Raw genomic sequence first — 17,391 nt, 5'->3', positions numbered from 1 at the left:
TTTCCGAAACTGACACTGTTTATTCAAGTTTCTTTAAAGAAACATACTAGGAATTAATTAACAATATATTCATATATCATTCGTGTGTTTTCGACGGGATATGGAAGCGTTATCCATTTCCGAGTCATTGCTTTGTTATAGGTGTGTTATCGATTAGGTATAGACGTGGTGTTGATTAATAACTCAAGTGTTATTATAAGCTTGATGTATATAAGAAGGGCTATAGATGAGTTATCGGTTCGTTATCTAAAATGTATCGATTTACTTTCGAAAGCTTTAAGATTTTCATCTTTGTTTCAGAACGTTTTCGAATTATTATCAAAAAGTTAACGACATGCTATCAAAAATTTATGGATTATTTATCTAAAAGTTATCTATATACTATCTGCTCAGTTAAATTTTTTAACGTAGTGTTATCGAAACGTTATCGATCGAGAAATTGACAATTTTTTATCCAAAAATGTATGAGTTATTTATCAAAAATTTGTTACCGAAAAATCATCGAATAATTTTCGAATTGTTACCTATTTGTTATCGCCTTCCATAGATTTGTTATCATAAATTTATTATTTCCATCGAATAGTAATCTAGTTTGTACCGAAAAGTTATTAAATTAATCGATTTGTTATCGAAAATTTGTCGACCTCTTATCAAAAAGCTTACAACTTGATATCGAAAAGATACCAATTTTGTATGGGCGTATTATCGAAACGTTATAGATTGGGCAACAAGAAATTTACGATTTGAAATCCAAAAATGTATGGAATATTTACCAAAAAGTTATTGATATGTTAACATAAACTATCGATTCGTTATCGAAAGGTATTCGACTTATTTTCGGAGTGTTACCTCTTTGTTATGGCGTGTCATCGATTTTTTATCAAAACTTTATCAAGTTATCGATTTGTTGTCGGAAGTTTACCAACTTCTTTTCAGTTTGCTATCGGTCTATTAACGATGAGTCATCAAACTGTTATGAAACTATTTGCGATAAAATTTCAATATTAATTTGGTAATACAACTGTTACCCGTCGATAACACGCCGATAAAAAGCCATTAAGGAGGCGATGACTCTCGACAGTAAGCTCATAATTAGCCAGTAACTTGAGGTATCGCTTGTTACTAATAAAAAGCCGATGAAGTTCTTCTCACATGAAGTTCTTCTCACGTGTTATTTGTTTCTGTTTAAATTAACTGTTGTGGTTTAACTTCAACCCCTGGGTGAGTTGTAATTAGTTCACAAACACTAGTTTTCTGGACTTTCACCTGTATGTGTGCCCATCGAACTTCCCCAATGCTTGGTACGCCTGCCCTTTTTTCATAACTGCCATTCTTTATTTCTACCAGCCTGTATTTCAATCCATTTACGCTCAAGCCGTTCGGTATCAGTTTCAACGCATTGTATATCTTCCTACCTCGAGTAACGATGACGCATGCTATGACCTAGGAAAACTCCATATGTCCGATTATCTCATCTTAACTAAACTTCGCGAGAATAATACTGTGACGATTATTAGCAGCTTAGACATGTCAGTATGGTGTTAGTAAATAAATGCTGCAAACACCAGCAAAGCAAGTAGATGACATAAAAATAGTCACACATACATGTAAACAACAGCTAAGATAGCATATGACTTTACACAAACTACCGATATACACGTATGTAACCAAAGCCAATATGAGCTAAAGTAACGAGAAATGAATAAGCAACTATTCGAGAAGGCTGTTCGCGAAATGTCTAAACCCTTGAAATATATGAAACAGGTGAATTGCAGTAAGAACTCTCAGGGACTGAGGAGTATGTTTTCACCCCTCTGTTTTGATGGATGGATAAAGAATGCTCTCAGAGGTAGTCTCCCTCATACACCAACCTAGACTTGATGTTGGCCTTTCAATAATGGTACGCCGCATATGCTGGCCCTTGGTATTTACAGTACATGGAACCGGCTGCTGTTCAACTCAGCTGTGGGAAGTGATATAATTAGGGATAGGCAAAACCTGAAATTTTGATTATTTCTTCAACGTTTTATGTTTACTGGTAATAAAAATTGGATGATGATTATGAGTGATCTCAAATTATTCAGTATGCAAAATGTATGATTGTTAAAACTCCTAAATTGCTGTTCATCTTTTTAAGCCCCAAACTGTCGCCAAATTATCATTTCAGCATTAAGACTTGTGTAAGGTATAGGAGCATGTAAGAAAATTAAGCTGTATTAAAACAGCTTGTATTTTAGACCATTTAAAAAATATTTGAAGATTTTAACACTTCTTTCATTTCAATCCACACAACTAATCAAATTCAATTCAGCAGCTTGTGGCATGCATAAAAGCGCAAGCAATAAATTAGCTATCAATGAAATCGATTCCTTTATTGCATTTGGCAAATCAAGTTGAACACCAAAATGCTAGCTAACATTTTGAAAAAAAAACTTACATTCCTATCCATTTGCGTTCATACATATATTTTTATTTTCTTGGTCTCGTACTTACATAATACATATTTGATGACAGCCGGTATTTTATAGCCGAATATTATTTAAGTTTCTTTTTGTGTTTGCATTTCAAATCCAACCTTATGTTGCATTTGTTGAAATGAGGAAATAAGGACTAATATTATAGCATCTATTTTCATACATAATGCGACGTTTCGTTCTAAGCACTGCTTGGCTACTGGATTTACATGGAATTTGAAAAAGATTGAGGAGCCAAGATATTCACATTTAGCAAATTACAATACAATGATGCCACGACTGCTCTTTCACATCATTCTCTAAAAGGGTTAGGTTATTTTTCAGTGAACTGTTGCTTTTATAACTTTTTATACCTTTCATCAAAATAAAATGGTATATTAATTTCGTCACGAATCCCAAAATTGTAAGTCCTTAAAGGAAAATAGATAGACCCACCATTAAGTATACCGAAATGATCAGGATAAAGAGCTGAGTTGATTTAGCCATGTCCGTCTGTCTGTTTGTATGCAAACTAGTCCCTCAATTTTTGAGATATCTTGATAAAATTTGGTGAGCGGGTATATTTAGGTGTCCGATTAGACATTTGTCAGAACCGGCCGGATCGGATCACTATAGCATATATCCTCCATACAACCGATTTTTCAGAAAAAGAGGATTTTGGTCATATCTTCCTCAATTTAACAGATTGAATCTTCAAACTTCACCATATACTTTCGTATATTGCACATATTGTTGTCTAAAAAAACTGATGAGATCGGTCGTATATATAGTATATATCCCCCACAACCGATTGTTCAGATAAGAAACTTTTCGTAATTACTGCCCTATTTTAAGAGCTAGAGGCATCAAGTTTCAACGAATGCTTACGTATATAGCATATATTGTTGTCTGAAAGAATCATAAAGATCGGTGGTATATATAGTATATATATGGTGGTATATATAGTATATATATTAGGCCGGGTCGATTTGTGGGGAGGCAAAAAAATCGCCCGTTGCTCTGTGAAAGTCATATTCTAGGGATCAAAATAAGAAACTTTGCCGAAGGAACCATACCTCTAAAACAAATTCTGATGTCCCCCCCTATCCCAAATCGGTTTAGCCAGATATCTATATGTATATAAATGAATGTTTGTATGTATGTCATCGATTAACTCAAAAACTACTGGACCGATTATTATGAAAATTGGTATATATATGTATTTTTTCACGGGGAAGGTTTATATAATGAGTACTTTGTTACCGGGTGACTAGGCCCTCGAGATATAGGCCAAAACGTGGACCCGGGCACCCCCAGAATGTGTTTATACAATATGAATATCAAATGAAAGCTGCTGATGAGTGCTTTAGTACAGGGTAGTTTTCATACCTATTGGTGACTAGGGTCTCGAAGTATAGGCCAAAACGTGGACCCGGGTACCCCTAGAATGTGTTTATACAATATGGATATCAAATGAAAGCTGCTGATGGGTGCCTTAGTGCAGGGTAGTTTTCATACCTATTGGTGACTAGGGTCTCGAGATATAGGCCAAAACATGGACCGGATACCCTTAGAAAATGTGTGTATTTTGGATATCAAATGAAAGCTGTTGCTGAGATCTTTTAAGTTATTTTCATTGTGATATTCCATTTAGTCGCATCAACCTGGCAAAACTGATAAATATGCATGCGAATTCGAAATAAAGTCATGAATTAATAATACCCATTTACATACATACGTCCTATTCGATTTGCCTGAAATTTGGTATATAAATTTGCCTATATTAGTATTTACGATGCTTTTTTCCGGGAAGTAGACCAGAGACGGACTGGGACTGGGATTAGGACTGGGACTGAGACTGAGACTCGGAGTGTCTGGAACAAAATACATACCAGCCACTGGGGCTGGCAATAAGATATGAAGGAGAATGAGAAAAACTTGAGAGAAGAGAAAAGAGAGAAGAAGACTGAGAAAGATGGAGATAGATGAAGCGAAAAATACGGAGAGAGGAGTGAATACAAAGATCAGGAAAAAGTGTAGAGAGTGCCGTCTGCCGGGTCTGCTAGAAGTATATATGGGGTATTCCATTCCATTTCGACCAATTTTGAACCCGACCCCTTTAGAATTGGCTGAAAATTTTTCTTCTTTTTCTAGCTTACGAAAGACGTTTTTCAGAATTTTTTCAAATTTTTTCATCCAACTCAAAAAAAGTTATAAATTTAAAAAAACACGGTTTTTGTTTTCAAAGTGCTATAACTTTTTCAAAAATTAACCGTTTGGGATATTTTTTTTTTTTTAATTTTTTTTTAAAGTACTTTTCGGAAAAAATACAAAAAAATTTTAAAGTTTTTTTTGTAATTTTTCAGTTTTTCGAAGATCCCAAACGGTCAATTTTTGAAAAAGTTATAGCATTTTGAAAAAAACACCGTTTTTTTTTTTAAATTCATAACTCATTTTGAGTTGGACACCGTTTTTGTTTGCAAAATGCTATAACTTTTTCAAAAATTGACCATTTGGGATCTTTTTTTTTTTTGTTAAATTGGTTTTTAAATGTACTTTTCGGAAAAAATACAAAAAAAATTTTAAAGTTTTTTTTTTAAGTAAATAAAAAAAAAAAAAATTATCGGCCCACTCCGGGATTAGTTAAGATGATTACAGAATTGATTGGTTTTTTATGATAAAAAAAAAAAAAATGGCCAAATTCGAAAAATCTCGAAAAACTGAAAAATTACAAAAAACAAATTTTAAAAACAAATTTAAAAAAAAAAAAAAGATCCCAAACGGTCAATTTTTGAAAAAGTTATAGCATTTTGACGGTATTTTTTTTGAAAATTCATAACTTTTTTTGAGTTGGATGAAAAAATTTGAAAAAATTCTGAAAAACGTCTATCGTAAGCTAGAAAAAGAAGAAAAACTTTCAGCCAATCCTAAAGGGGTCGGGTTCAAAATTGGTCGAAATGGGATGGAATACCCCATATATATATATATTCGCAATTTCAGCCCCATTTTAACAGCTATAAGCTTCAAATTTCACCGATTGCTTACATATATAGCATATATTGTTGTCTGAAAAAATCACAGAGATCGGTTGTACATATAGTATATATTTATCTCATACCACCGATTGTTCAGATAAGAAACTTTTCGCAATTTCTACCCCATTTTCACAGCTAGAAGCTTCAAATTTCACCGAATGCTTACGTATTAGCATTTATTGTTGTCTGTAAAAATCATAGAGATCGGTGGTATATATATTATATACCCCATATAAACTCTAATTTTTGTCCCCTTTTTACGGCTAGAAGCTTCAAAGTTCATCAAGTTTCATCAAATAGTTACGTTTACGTTATATATTGTTGAAATTCGAGATTCGTAGTTATAGTTTTTACACGCAGACCACAAAAACCTGAAACTTTGCATCCTCACAAAAAGTACCTACCTATTTTGTATTTTATATTTATCTTAAAAATCGTTTAGGTATATACATCTGTTCACTATATATTTCTTATTTTATACATCCGATTATTTGGAGATTACGAACGGGATAAGAGATTACTGTTCAGCTATGAAAGTCATGAAAGCTATGAAGTCTTCGGCGCAGCCGAAGACAGTCCCTTCCTTACTTGTTTTCTCTCAAGTATACACGTGTGTTGTTTTCTCTGAAATGAGTGTTTAACGATTATATATATATATATTTTTTTTTTTTTCTAATATCATATCGAATAAAAAAGGTATCAAATCTATATTTTTCCTTTTAAAAATAATTTAGAATTTTATACTTGGATACGAACGGCTGGAAAACTAAAAACTTGATATATATGACGAGCATTTCTCTAAAAAAAATTACACCACTACCAATGCCAAAAATCTATTTAAATTATGAAACTGCTGAGACGAATACTACGTGTGTTTGATGTTGTTGTGTTGCGCAAAGCAGCCAGCCTCGTGCAAACAATTTGATCTCGCAAGCATAGGAACGAATATTGTGTACATTTGTCTTGTTGAAGGTATAGCGGAAAATTCAGCAAATGTGAGTAAACGTGTAATTTTTAATGCTGATTTTCAAAGTGATTACAAAAACAAACTCGAACAACAAAGTGGAGTGTTTATTCGTATGTTGTTTGCAACATTTTTGTGTACTACCTACCCTCTTCCTTAATAAAATAAAATAAACAAATTTTTTAAAAAATAAAAATATATGATAAAAAAAATAACAAAATGAAATTAAATTAAATTAATATTAAAAATTATATTAAAAATAAAACAAAATAAAATAAAACAAAATTAAATGAAATTAAATAAAAGATCTCATCTGCAAGTTCATTCCCTGCAATATTGAAGTTCCCAGGGACCCAGGAAAGGAAGACATTAAGGTAGCTAATGAATGTTAGCAACTTTGTCGACACCTCAGCATAACATCCGACTCTATCACCTCCGCCTGGAAGATAATTCATGAGTCAGGGAGTACATACGATTGATTTATTTACAGATGCCTTGCGTACATTACAGCTCCAGTTGCTTCTTCCAATTTTGAGCCGTCTGTGTACATGGTTTAAAGTGTAGCCTAAATGTTAAGCCATTCATCAGCTAAAGCCATCTTCGAAACATTTTTATACCAATTTGGAACCCCTTAATTTACTTCGTTGTTTTTTTATTTTATTCAGTTTCAATTTAAAATTTATTCGAACAATAGGCCTAAATTTTTGTTGTTTGAAAAAAAAAAACCCAAAAAAGTTTAAAAATAAAAAAATTTAAACTTTAATACATATCTGGTTTTAAAACATATCCTAACAGTACTTGGTGCTGAAAATTTAAAAGTAAAAAGTTTCATTTGTGAAATTTTTTTTTTAGAAACATTTTGTTATACATACATGGGTGGATCCAGAGAGGCATTTACCTAAGTCTGATAGTCCCGATTAGACCAAATCTCTCGGTCCAACCGCTAATAGCCTAACTCCAAATGAACCACCCTCCTATTTCGTGGTTTCCCAATTGTTTGTATGCGGTAGACTACATCACCGATCCACTTCACAACTTTGTTCGGGCATTCCCGCTGCACTGAAATTTTTATGGAACGCCTTTCCACCGGTGAGGGTTGTATAGCAGTACCAAATCTCCCTCCAGGAGACCTTCCAAATTGTTGTTCTGGTCGTACCTATAATTCATCTTACTACCCAATATCCTGGTTCGTTGCCTCACACTCTGTTGTGATGAACTACTTCAAAGAGTTGTAGCTTCTCGAATTGGCTTTGTATAATCGTTTTGACATGTCACAGCAGTAGTACGCCCTGCCTTATAATCACCCTTGCATTCTTTTTCGAAACCTCTTTTCTTCTTTTGGATGCATCCATTAGGGTTTGTCAACGTCAGTTTTTTTCTCGCAGGTACCTTCGGTTTTGGTTTGTTTGTCCCATTCGTTCCATCAATCTTTGCCCGATCGACTGTCTTCGACTTTTGTGGTCCTTGTCGAATCTTATCTACCAACACCCGCTTACTGCTGAACCCCTTCTCAAAGCTGAAGATAAGTGGCACATCCTTGTTCTTACATCGCATAGTCCTTCTCTGCATATCAATCCTGATGCCATGGCCAAATAAGAAATTCACTCCCAATATGACTTCATCAACGATCTCTGCCACAACGAACCGGAACCTTCCCAATTAAGACTTCACATAGCACAGCATAGTGATGTTAGAAAAGCTAATATTCGCCACAATATTTATGCTAAAATTTTTGATCGTGTATATTTTATTTCCTCTACATCTGTTTGGCTCTTCCTCCCATTTTTCACTTGAAGGAAATATCTTGTTCTGCACCTGGAAGTCAAAACCGGCTGTGATGTGGTCGGTGTCGGATAGGTCACTTTTGATTCTGTTTGATTGTACCCTTTTCAAGTTATCTTATATAGTCGCGTGCCGTAATCGGTTGATTTCTGCATTCTCTTATTAGTAAAGCCCCTTTAGCGATAAGTTGCTGCACGAGCACTTTTAAAGGCATCAAGTGAAAAATTTTAACTTAAGGTGCACCGATCACGGAATACAATGACATGCTATCCTTTGCACCTTCCCTACCCTATGTTGATTGCTTTTCTTGTCTAGCGTCTTCCAGCAAACAATAGCTCTATACGTTTTTATTGTTCGGCTGACTGTGTTGTTCATGCCACTGATGAGTTGCGGTGACAGTCACCAATTCCTCCCGAAATCCTTTTTGAAGGTATGGTATGCTGCCAGAGCTGCCGTATTCATGTGCTCGCTAATCGTTGGCACGAGTTTCACTAAGTCGTTCCTTCTGTCCTAAGGATATCTAAATATTCATTAATTAGCAGTATCCAAAGAAGATAACACGCCGCCCTGATGTGGAATATCGACTGATATAATTATCCCTGATAAACTGAGTTCACGTGTTTTAGTAAAAGTAGCTGCCCTGTCTGCTTTCATTTTTAAGAACGACAAGGGAAAATGTCAGATTGAAAGCGTGTGTAAGGTAGTCAAATTCCTTTAGAAGGTTTAATCTTTTGTATGAATTTTCCATATTCCGTGTGGGTGATAGTTATTTGTACATGGTTTCTTTTTATGCGCCTTTCCGAAGGCTAGGTGGTTGGGCTTGTTTCCTCAAAGCCAACATTGCACGACGGCATCTTAGCATCCAATCTATAGCTGATATGAGATCGTAATTGAAACCGATAACATTGTAGGCCAGACTTACCTCTGGGTGCTCTCTAACTGTAAACGTTCATGTAGATACTTGTTTCTTTTGTGTATGCATTTGTGTTCCTTAGCATAAATATATAAAGCTTTGATTCAAGGTTCGATTCGAGACAACCTGCCATAGCTGCGTAGATAGATTCATTACGCAGCTATGGCAGGTTGTTTGAAAAATTTTCTACTTACTATTCCAAAAGAAAATACAATTTTTCAAATTTAAAAAAACTAAAAAATAAAAAGATGATAAAAAAAATTTAAGGACCACCTTTATATAAATGGACCAAAAAATAGAATGCAATTTTTCCTTTAATACACACATAATCTTGTTGAATTTTGAATAAAAAACTTTAAAAAAAGCTCTTGTAAAAGAATTTTGGGATTTAAAACTACAAAAGTGGAGCGCAATCTTTCAATTTAAGGCAAACCATGTACTTGGTATTAACTAATTGATTATTTAAAATTTAAACCCACACTCTATCTTTATAATTTTAAATCACAAAATTCTTTTACAAGAGCTATTGTTAAAGTTTTTTAGTCAAAATTCAAAAAGATTATGTGTGTATTAAAGGAAAAATTGCATTCTATTTTTTGGTCCATTTATATAAAGGTGGTCCTTAAAATTTTTTATCATCTTTTTATTTTCACTTTTTTAGTGCTGCTTACAAAAAGGCATTTGGAATTTTGGGTTCTTATTCACGGCCCAAGTTTCAAGTCTCTAGCTTACCGGGAAGTTACTTAAAAATCGATTGCAAGATTCCCCTCATTTTTCAAGCATTAACAGTTATCTTGACCAGCGCGTCACCTAGTGGAAATTTGTTTTCTATAAGTTGTATTGTCGCTAGGCCTCTAACTAAGTGCCCAGTTTCAAGTCTCTAGGTAACCGGAAGTTAGTTAAAAATGGATTGAAAAATTCCCAAATCGAAACTAATTTTCTTAATATCTCGATCCATGTGCCACCTAGCGAATTTTTTTTGATAAAATATTGCATTTTCACCGGGTTCTGACTCACGGCCCAAGTTTCAGGTCTCTAGCTCACCGAGAAGTTACTTAAAAATCGATCGCAAGATTCCCTGCGTTTTTTCGTGGGATTTTCAGGAATTTTCGTTTATCTCGATTCGTCTGACACCGGGCGGTATTTTGTTTTGCACGAATTGTAGTGCCATCGACTCGCAAACTATGTGCTAAGTTTCAAGTCTCTGGATTTCGATTTTAAATTTCCATTTTAAAAGTTTATTTCTGTATACGCCGATCCGTGCACCACCTAGCGGATTTTTTTCACTTGCATTGTATTGTCTCCCAGATCTGAACTATGTTCTAAGTATCAAATGTCTAGCTCAACGGGAAGTTACCGAAAAAGACTTTTCCGTGGGTCAAAAATTCGTATGGAAATGAGGGGACAAACATGAAAGCGACTTAATATAAAGGTATTAATAACAATAATTATCATTAGAAAAAAAATTATTGTTCTGGCCTTGAGCTCGTATCGAACCTTGAATCATTTATCAATAGGCCGATAAAAACAAAAACAATATAATGCTTTTCTAAATTTTTGTTTAAATTGTCTTTCGTTTTGTTTCCGCTTTTGATCATTTGAAATACTCCAACACAGTCGAAAAATATTTTTTGATTATATTTTTTTAGGAATTTCTAAATATACTCATACATTAAATTACACTCGCATACAAATGCATTTCTTGCGCTATTTTAAATGCTGATTTGGCAGCGACCAAAGGCGTCCTTTTGCCATAATCATACAATGTGCAGACTCGTGCTGTTTGCAAATTTCATTTCATTTCATTTAGGTTTGGCAGTAATGCAGACACGGTAGCATTAGTTATACTCAAACAAATACACACACACACATACAGACAAAGTTGCACATTAGAGTTGGCCAAATGGCTAACATTATTTAAATGCAAAATTTTCTGTGTTAGTTCATAATAAATTTTAATGTTACACTATTGGCAATGGACCACTTTCGCGTTTGCCGAAATGGCCAAAAAATAAATGTCACTGCTACTGTTTATGCTGTTCTTACAGTGTGCGGCATATAAATTGGCACGCCTTTCATTAATGTGAAAGCTGCAGAGAACGCCCTCACTAAATGGCAATAACTTCACCTCTCAACTAGAGTAAAGTACCTTGGCGTCGAAATAGTCAATGAGTTAAACTTTAAAAATTTTATGAAGTTTTTAGCCGAGTAGAGAAAGCATACATTGCATACCACTTGTGTAAGATAATAGTTAGCAGGAACTGTGGCCTACGGCCAAAGCTTATGAGGTGGCTCTACACAGCGATCACAAGACCCCTCGTAACGTACGGAGCTTAAGTGTATTGACCAGCATTGGAGAAGTTATACAACATCAAGAAATTAAACAGCTACTTGCTCAACCAATAGACAAAGGGAGTTTGAAGATTGCAAGGAAAATCTGTATGACTGTAGCGTTATTCTAAAGGCGTTCCTAAATGTGGATGCGAAAAGAGATAACATATTACCTACATTTTAGGCCGTCGAAAACTGTTAATGTTGTTTTTGTTTTAACGATAAAGAGTTTAGGGTGTTATCGATGTTGGTGATCCTTTGACGGATATAGATCCGGTTCGTTCCGGTAACAAAACACCATTAAGGTACTAGCCCGACCATCTCGCGAGTGATTAATATGACCACATTAAACCTTCTAGACCATACCGCCCCACCCCTAGTTCCATGAGGAACTTGGGGTCGCCAGAGCCTCGCCTGCTTAATATGTGTATGATACATTCATATTTGTAACAGGATTCCACGCCTGTAGCGGAGGTAGACAATTGGGTTTCGGAATCTTTGAAGCTATAAAGCTTTATATTGCTCTTATAACCCCTTGAACCCCCCTCGAAAACTGTAAGATGGGAAGACCGCAATTCGTAATGGGCACTCTACGGAAACTTGCAAAATTAACAAGCAAACATGGCCTGACTACAATCAGAGGAGAAAACAGTCTCTATTGAATATGCCTAGGAAAGAGATATTCGGGATCAAATCCACTATAACGGGACACCGGCCATTTCGCCTATATGCGGAGAGTATGTAAATTCCCTGTAACAATAGGTACAGTAGCTGTAGCATATATGATTGTTAGAGGACAGTCACCCAATTCCTCTGCGAGTGCGCAGCCCTGGATAACATTCGGTTGCGAACTCTAGGCAGTTTTGTGCTGCCCGACCTAGAAATGGTGTCCAATGCTCTGTAAAGGACATGAGATGGTTTCTTGATCTAACCAATTAATTTAATGAGCACACAGTGTAAATTATGCAATTGCTTCCAGGAAAATGTAGATGAAAATGGCGTTTAAAACGATTTAAACTCCCTTGGTGTGACCAATTGGCGCCGGTTGGCAGAAAGAAGAAGCGACTGGCGCGCCTTGTTGGACGGCTATAACCTTTTAAACGGTTAAGCGCCAATTAAGTAAGTAAGTAAGTTGTTTAAATAAAAATCTGAGGTCAAATTAGTTTGAAAACCAAAAACTTTTCCTTAATTATTGGAAACCTTTACAAACAGCTAAAATTTTCTAAATTACATTGAACTCCTTACAGTGGACAATATGGACACATTCAGCATATGTGAGATCTTTATTGACCGGCCAGTTCACCCTTACTACCTTTCATCAATTACATATTTGTATAATGACGTATGGTGAAGATGTAGAATTCATGAGATAAAATTAAATGCCGCCAAGCTAAGCTCGGTAATCCAGGTATAGACTCTTATTTTACATCACATAACTCCACTATTCAATAATGCAAAATAGCCTTTATTAAACTACTTCCCAATAACACTTATACTTCGCAACTGATAGCTTGTTAAATCAAACTGGTTGGTCGTGCCTCAGCTGGTGGTGCTTTTATACTTTTCGGTTTCCTCGTTGGCATATTTCTAGAATTTACTAGTTCGCTGAATATTGCATACTTTTATGAGTATCTCAGAAATATACATGTGTATGTGTGAGAACTACTTTGCTGATGATTGCATACTTTTGTGAGTAACTCTCCGCTGCAGTATGTACATATGTGTAGACATAATGATTGATTTGTTTATGTAGATACAAGTGACTGCTTAGTATCGGCTTAGAGATGATAGTATCCCTTAACAAAAAAAAAAAAAAAAATGCTAATATTCGTCACAATATAAATTCTGCATGGAAAACTAAATATCTTACTTTCGACCCGAATACTAAATTTTTAATAACAATAACCGTATAAATTTTTTTTTAATGACTGTATCTTAATGCCGCACACTGTATCTTTTTACTTGTGCTCATTGCACCATTCCACGCATTCTCGTCACACCAGCACAATTGCAGTAATGAGACGCGCAACATGCAATGGAGCATAGAAATAATTGTTGCTACGTCAGCTGTATATGTGTGTGTGTGCGTGTTGTTCGCTTGTTCTGCAATCGCGCTTATAATGAGCAACAACAGTAACAATAAATTGAGTTTACAAATTTTCGAGAGCAACTCGAGTATAACTTAGTAACATAGGCATTTTGCTCAAATTATATTTTGTTGTATAATTTTTTTTTTTCTGTCATTGCAACACGTTTCTAATGTGCTCACGTTCCATTGCATTTGTTGCAGTAAATTTTCAATATTAGCTGTGTTCAGTTGCTTTATGAGTTTATAGAAAATAATAATGATTTAAAAAAGAAAAATGTACCGAACTTTTTTTTTTTTTGAATTTGAATATTGCATTCAATTTACATCCATTTAGAATGTCACACAAAAAAGCATGAAACTTGATGAATAGATATACCGGTTGATGTCTAGGTTAGGCTTACTTGAAGTGGCTTATCGAGGAAACAAATAGTCTACTGGTATTTGGCAGGTTGTAATACCACGAAAGGACACCTTTACCTTTCCTCTTTGAGAACCTGATAGGGGCCATTAAGACATCGATGCCATACTCCACGATCTGGCGCAGCTTATGAAGCAAGGGAGATCCCTGTAAACGCTTCCTTGCAACCGGCAGTTAGGTGAACCACCGTTTTCTCCTCAACATCCTCTTTACAACTCCTGCAACAACTATGATAAGATTCTATCAATCTTTCTACATGTCAAACTTTAAGGCAATGCCCAGTTACTACTCCCACAAGTGTGGAAATTTTATCCCTTTTCAGGTTGCTGACATAACGGGATCTTTTAGGATCCCATTGTGGCCAAGTTTCCTTCTATTTCCGACACCTTGGTGTTTTTAGCCAACTTTCATTGACTTGACGGTGGATATGCTCCTTTAGTATAAGCTTTCAAGTGGCAGGGGGCATACCTAATCGTTCTTGGTCTGTAATAATCAGTTTTGTCACACCCTGCTTGGCGAGTTCATCCGCAACACAGTTTTCTTTAATATACCTGTGCCACGATGTGCACACAGCTCTGTAGAGCCATCTTTTTAAGAGATCGGCGACAGTTTGTTGTTATTATATAATTGTACGAGTAGGTTAGGTTAGGTTGAACTGGCCGGTCCATGAGAACCTCACATAGACTGATTGAGTCCGTAGTGTTACCTGAAGTTTGTTTTAACGACCAAACTGATAAACCCTATCAAAAACCAGGACCTATGTTATAAAATAGCTCCGTCCTCTTGGCAAGAAGCTTCCTAGGACTTAAGCCACTTGCTGCTTCTAGATCTGACAGCTGTATCACTCCTAATAGCTGGAGTCTTAGCCTGGCAAGTGCAGGGCACGAGCACAGAATGTGCTCGATCGTTTCCTCCTCCAACTCGCACTTCCTAGATCTGCTATCACTGACCAATACTAATTTAAACGGATGTGACGCCAGAAGGCAGTGTCCAGTCGGAATACCCGTTATGAGCCTACAGTCCTCTCTTTTTAATGATAGAAGCAACTGTGTTAGTCTATGGTTGTATGACCTACACATAATCTTCGACACTTTACAGCCCCGCGCTTGAACCCACGCCTTTCCCGTTTGGTCGATCATGAGCACCTCTCGCCTTCGCCAAATTTCGCCCAATTTAATTCGGACGTCTACGGAGCAAGCTTCAATGGATGCGCCCTTTTTAGCTAGCTCGTCCGCTTTTTCATTCCCATCTATTCTCATATGCCCTGGGACCCAATATAGATGTATGTTTCTCCCTGTCCCGATTCTCTCCAGAGACTGCTTACACTCTAACACGCATTTTGATGCTGTGCTATGCGAGATTATTGCCTTAATTGTTGCTTGACTCTCAATATAAAAGTTAACATGGTTGCAGCTTAAGCTATTCTCTTCCAAGGTTTCTACTGCTTTGGTTACGGCTAATATTTCCGCTTGCAAAACGCTACAGTAATCCGGCAGCCTGTAGGATCTGCTTATTTCCGGATCAGCGCAGTATACCGCAGACCCTACTCCTTCCACTACTTTGGAACCATCGGTACATGTGTACAATGTACCGCCTCGTCCGCCATTCGCGCACCCTTGCGCCAACCGTCCACCTCTATTGTGCCCTTAAGATCTCCCTCGAAGCGCAGATAGGGAATCATGTAGTCTGTTCGTCTTGTGATTGATGACGCTATACTACTATGGCCATATGGTCGGCGCTCAAGCTGCCCCGAAGCACCGAGCCTCGTTGCGGTCATTAACGCTTTGTTCTTTGCTACCAGGTCTACAGGTGGAATGTGCAGAATGGCATACAGTGCAGCCGTCGGGGTTGTTTTCATGGCTCCCGTAATGTACGAGTAAGACCCAGGAAAATTTGTTACAGCAAGCTGTCGCGGAAAATAAAAAATTCTGCTTCCAAGATGGTTGAAACTTCTGCCTGGAAAACATTGCAGCGCTCGGCCAGTCTGAAGGAGAGTTGGAGGTCTAGGCCATTTGAATAGACTCCACCTCCATCGGCTAGCTTGAAACCGTGATTGTGTATATGGAAATGCTGCTATCAAACTGTACTTGTTTAGTTAGCTAGAGCGTGGTATGGTTTTATTGTTGCAATTGGATAACTCTCTTAAACGTGGGACTGATGTTACCTCTGCTCTATTATCAGCTAGATCACTGGCTGGATGTCGAGAATGAGCTGAAGAGCTTCGCAAATTGTGGTTATTAAATCACCGCTTATGCTGATCATACTAAATCTGTGGACTTTACCAAACAAGTTTTGGTTTGATGCTTTGCTCTAAGCTTGCCACTAAACGACTATCCCATACAGCAATATCGGCGGGATAATCGCAATACTAATAAACCTATTTACGTCTAAGAAACAAATGTTCTTAAGTTAACTAGACTTCTCTCAGGACTTGGTGTTAAACCACAACATAGGTTACTTTAACGGAAATAAATAATTTAGTCTTTCTTAGAAGTGCTTCGACGGGTTTTTATCGATAACATCCAATCGTAATGAGCCGTCGATGAAAAATTATGCGAAAAAAATTATAATATAACAGTAAGAAGTTTATAACTTTTTGATATCAAATTGATAATTTTTTTATAACAAATCGATCAGTTTTCTGCAAAAAATATAGCAATCTATGGTACTTCAATAAAAAATCAATAACTTTTCGATAGTAAATCGATAGCACGCATGGTTACATTCATCGACAGCCGGTTATCTATTTGGCTTTGGTTTTGACTTTTTTGGCCTTTTTCCTTTCCTTTCATTTCTTTGCGCCCCCTTTCATTACCTTTCCTTGCCATGCCTTGGAGTTAAAAAGATATAAATTAAAATAAGCGCAAATACCCAATACCCTAGAAGAATCTGCTGACTATGTTTACTTAAAATCATTTCCGAACGTTGGAATTCCCTAGGGAGAAGAAAGAATGTGATAAATTTCAGAAATGTTCACCCTGTTATTATCTGTTTGTATAATTTTTTTTATCAGACCCTAAGACATAAATTTAACAATTTTTTTTTTTTTTTTTATTTTCAGGTAAGTGAAACCTTGACACGTACTTTATTTCTTCATTGTAAAACCGAGGTAAGATTTTAAGGTTCATATCACGCACCAAATCTTGTTCGTGTAACTAAAAACACCCCATAGTTTGGCTTCAGAGTTATCAAGGGTATCGTTTGGTACAGCGACGAAGAAAATTTTTATTCTCATGCATTTTGACTCGACCGAGAACAAATAATAATACATATATACATTCTCTAACACCGTCGCCGTGGTGTGATGTTAGCGTGCTCCGCCATCCACACCGAAGATCCTGTGTTCACGCCCCGGGTAAAGCAACATCAGAATTTTATAAACAAGTTTTTTCAATTAGAAGAAAAT

At 36.1% G+C, this 17,391-nt stretch overlaps 1 protein-coding gene across 7 annotated transcripts in view; it reads left to right on the top strand.

The window, feature by feature from the left end:
* The first annotated feature begins 6,327 nt into the window (after nucleotides 1-6,327).
* Nucleotides 6,328-17,391, top strand: part of shep (alan shepard) — a 643,094-nt gene continuing 632,030 nt past the window's right edge. For all 7 annotated transcript variants that reach the window (XM_067788649.1, XM_067788646.1, XM_067788651.1 and 4 more), the window contains exon 1: nucleotides 6,328-6,483. In XM_067788649.1, the coding sequence (XP_067644750.1) occupies nucleotides 6,367-6,483 (117 nt within the window). In that variant the 5' untranslated portion in view covers nucleotides 6,328-6,366. The remainder of the gene's footprint in view (nucleotides 6,484-17,391) is intronic.

Source organism: Eurosta solidaginis, chromosome 5 (genome assembly GCF_040869045.1).
Source record: "Eurosta solidaginis isolate ZX-2024a chromosome 5, ASM4086904v1, whole genome shotgun sequence".
NCBI lineage: Eukaryota > Metazoa > Arthropoda > Insecta > Diptera > Tephritidae > Eurosta > Eurosta solidaginis.
Note: the sequence above shows the minus strand (reverse complement) of the source record. Positions and strands in the feature narration are given on the sequence as shown.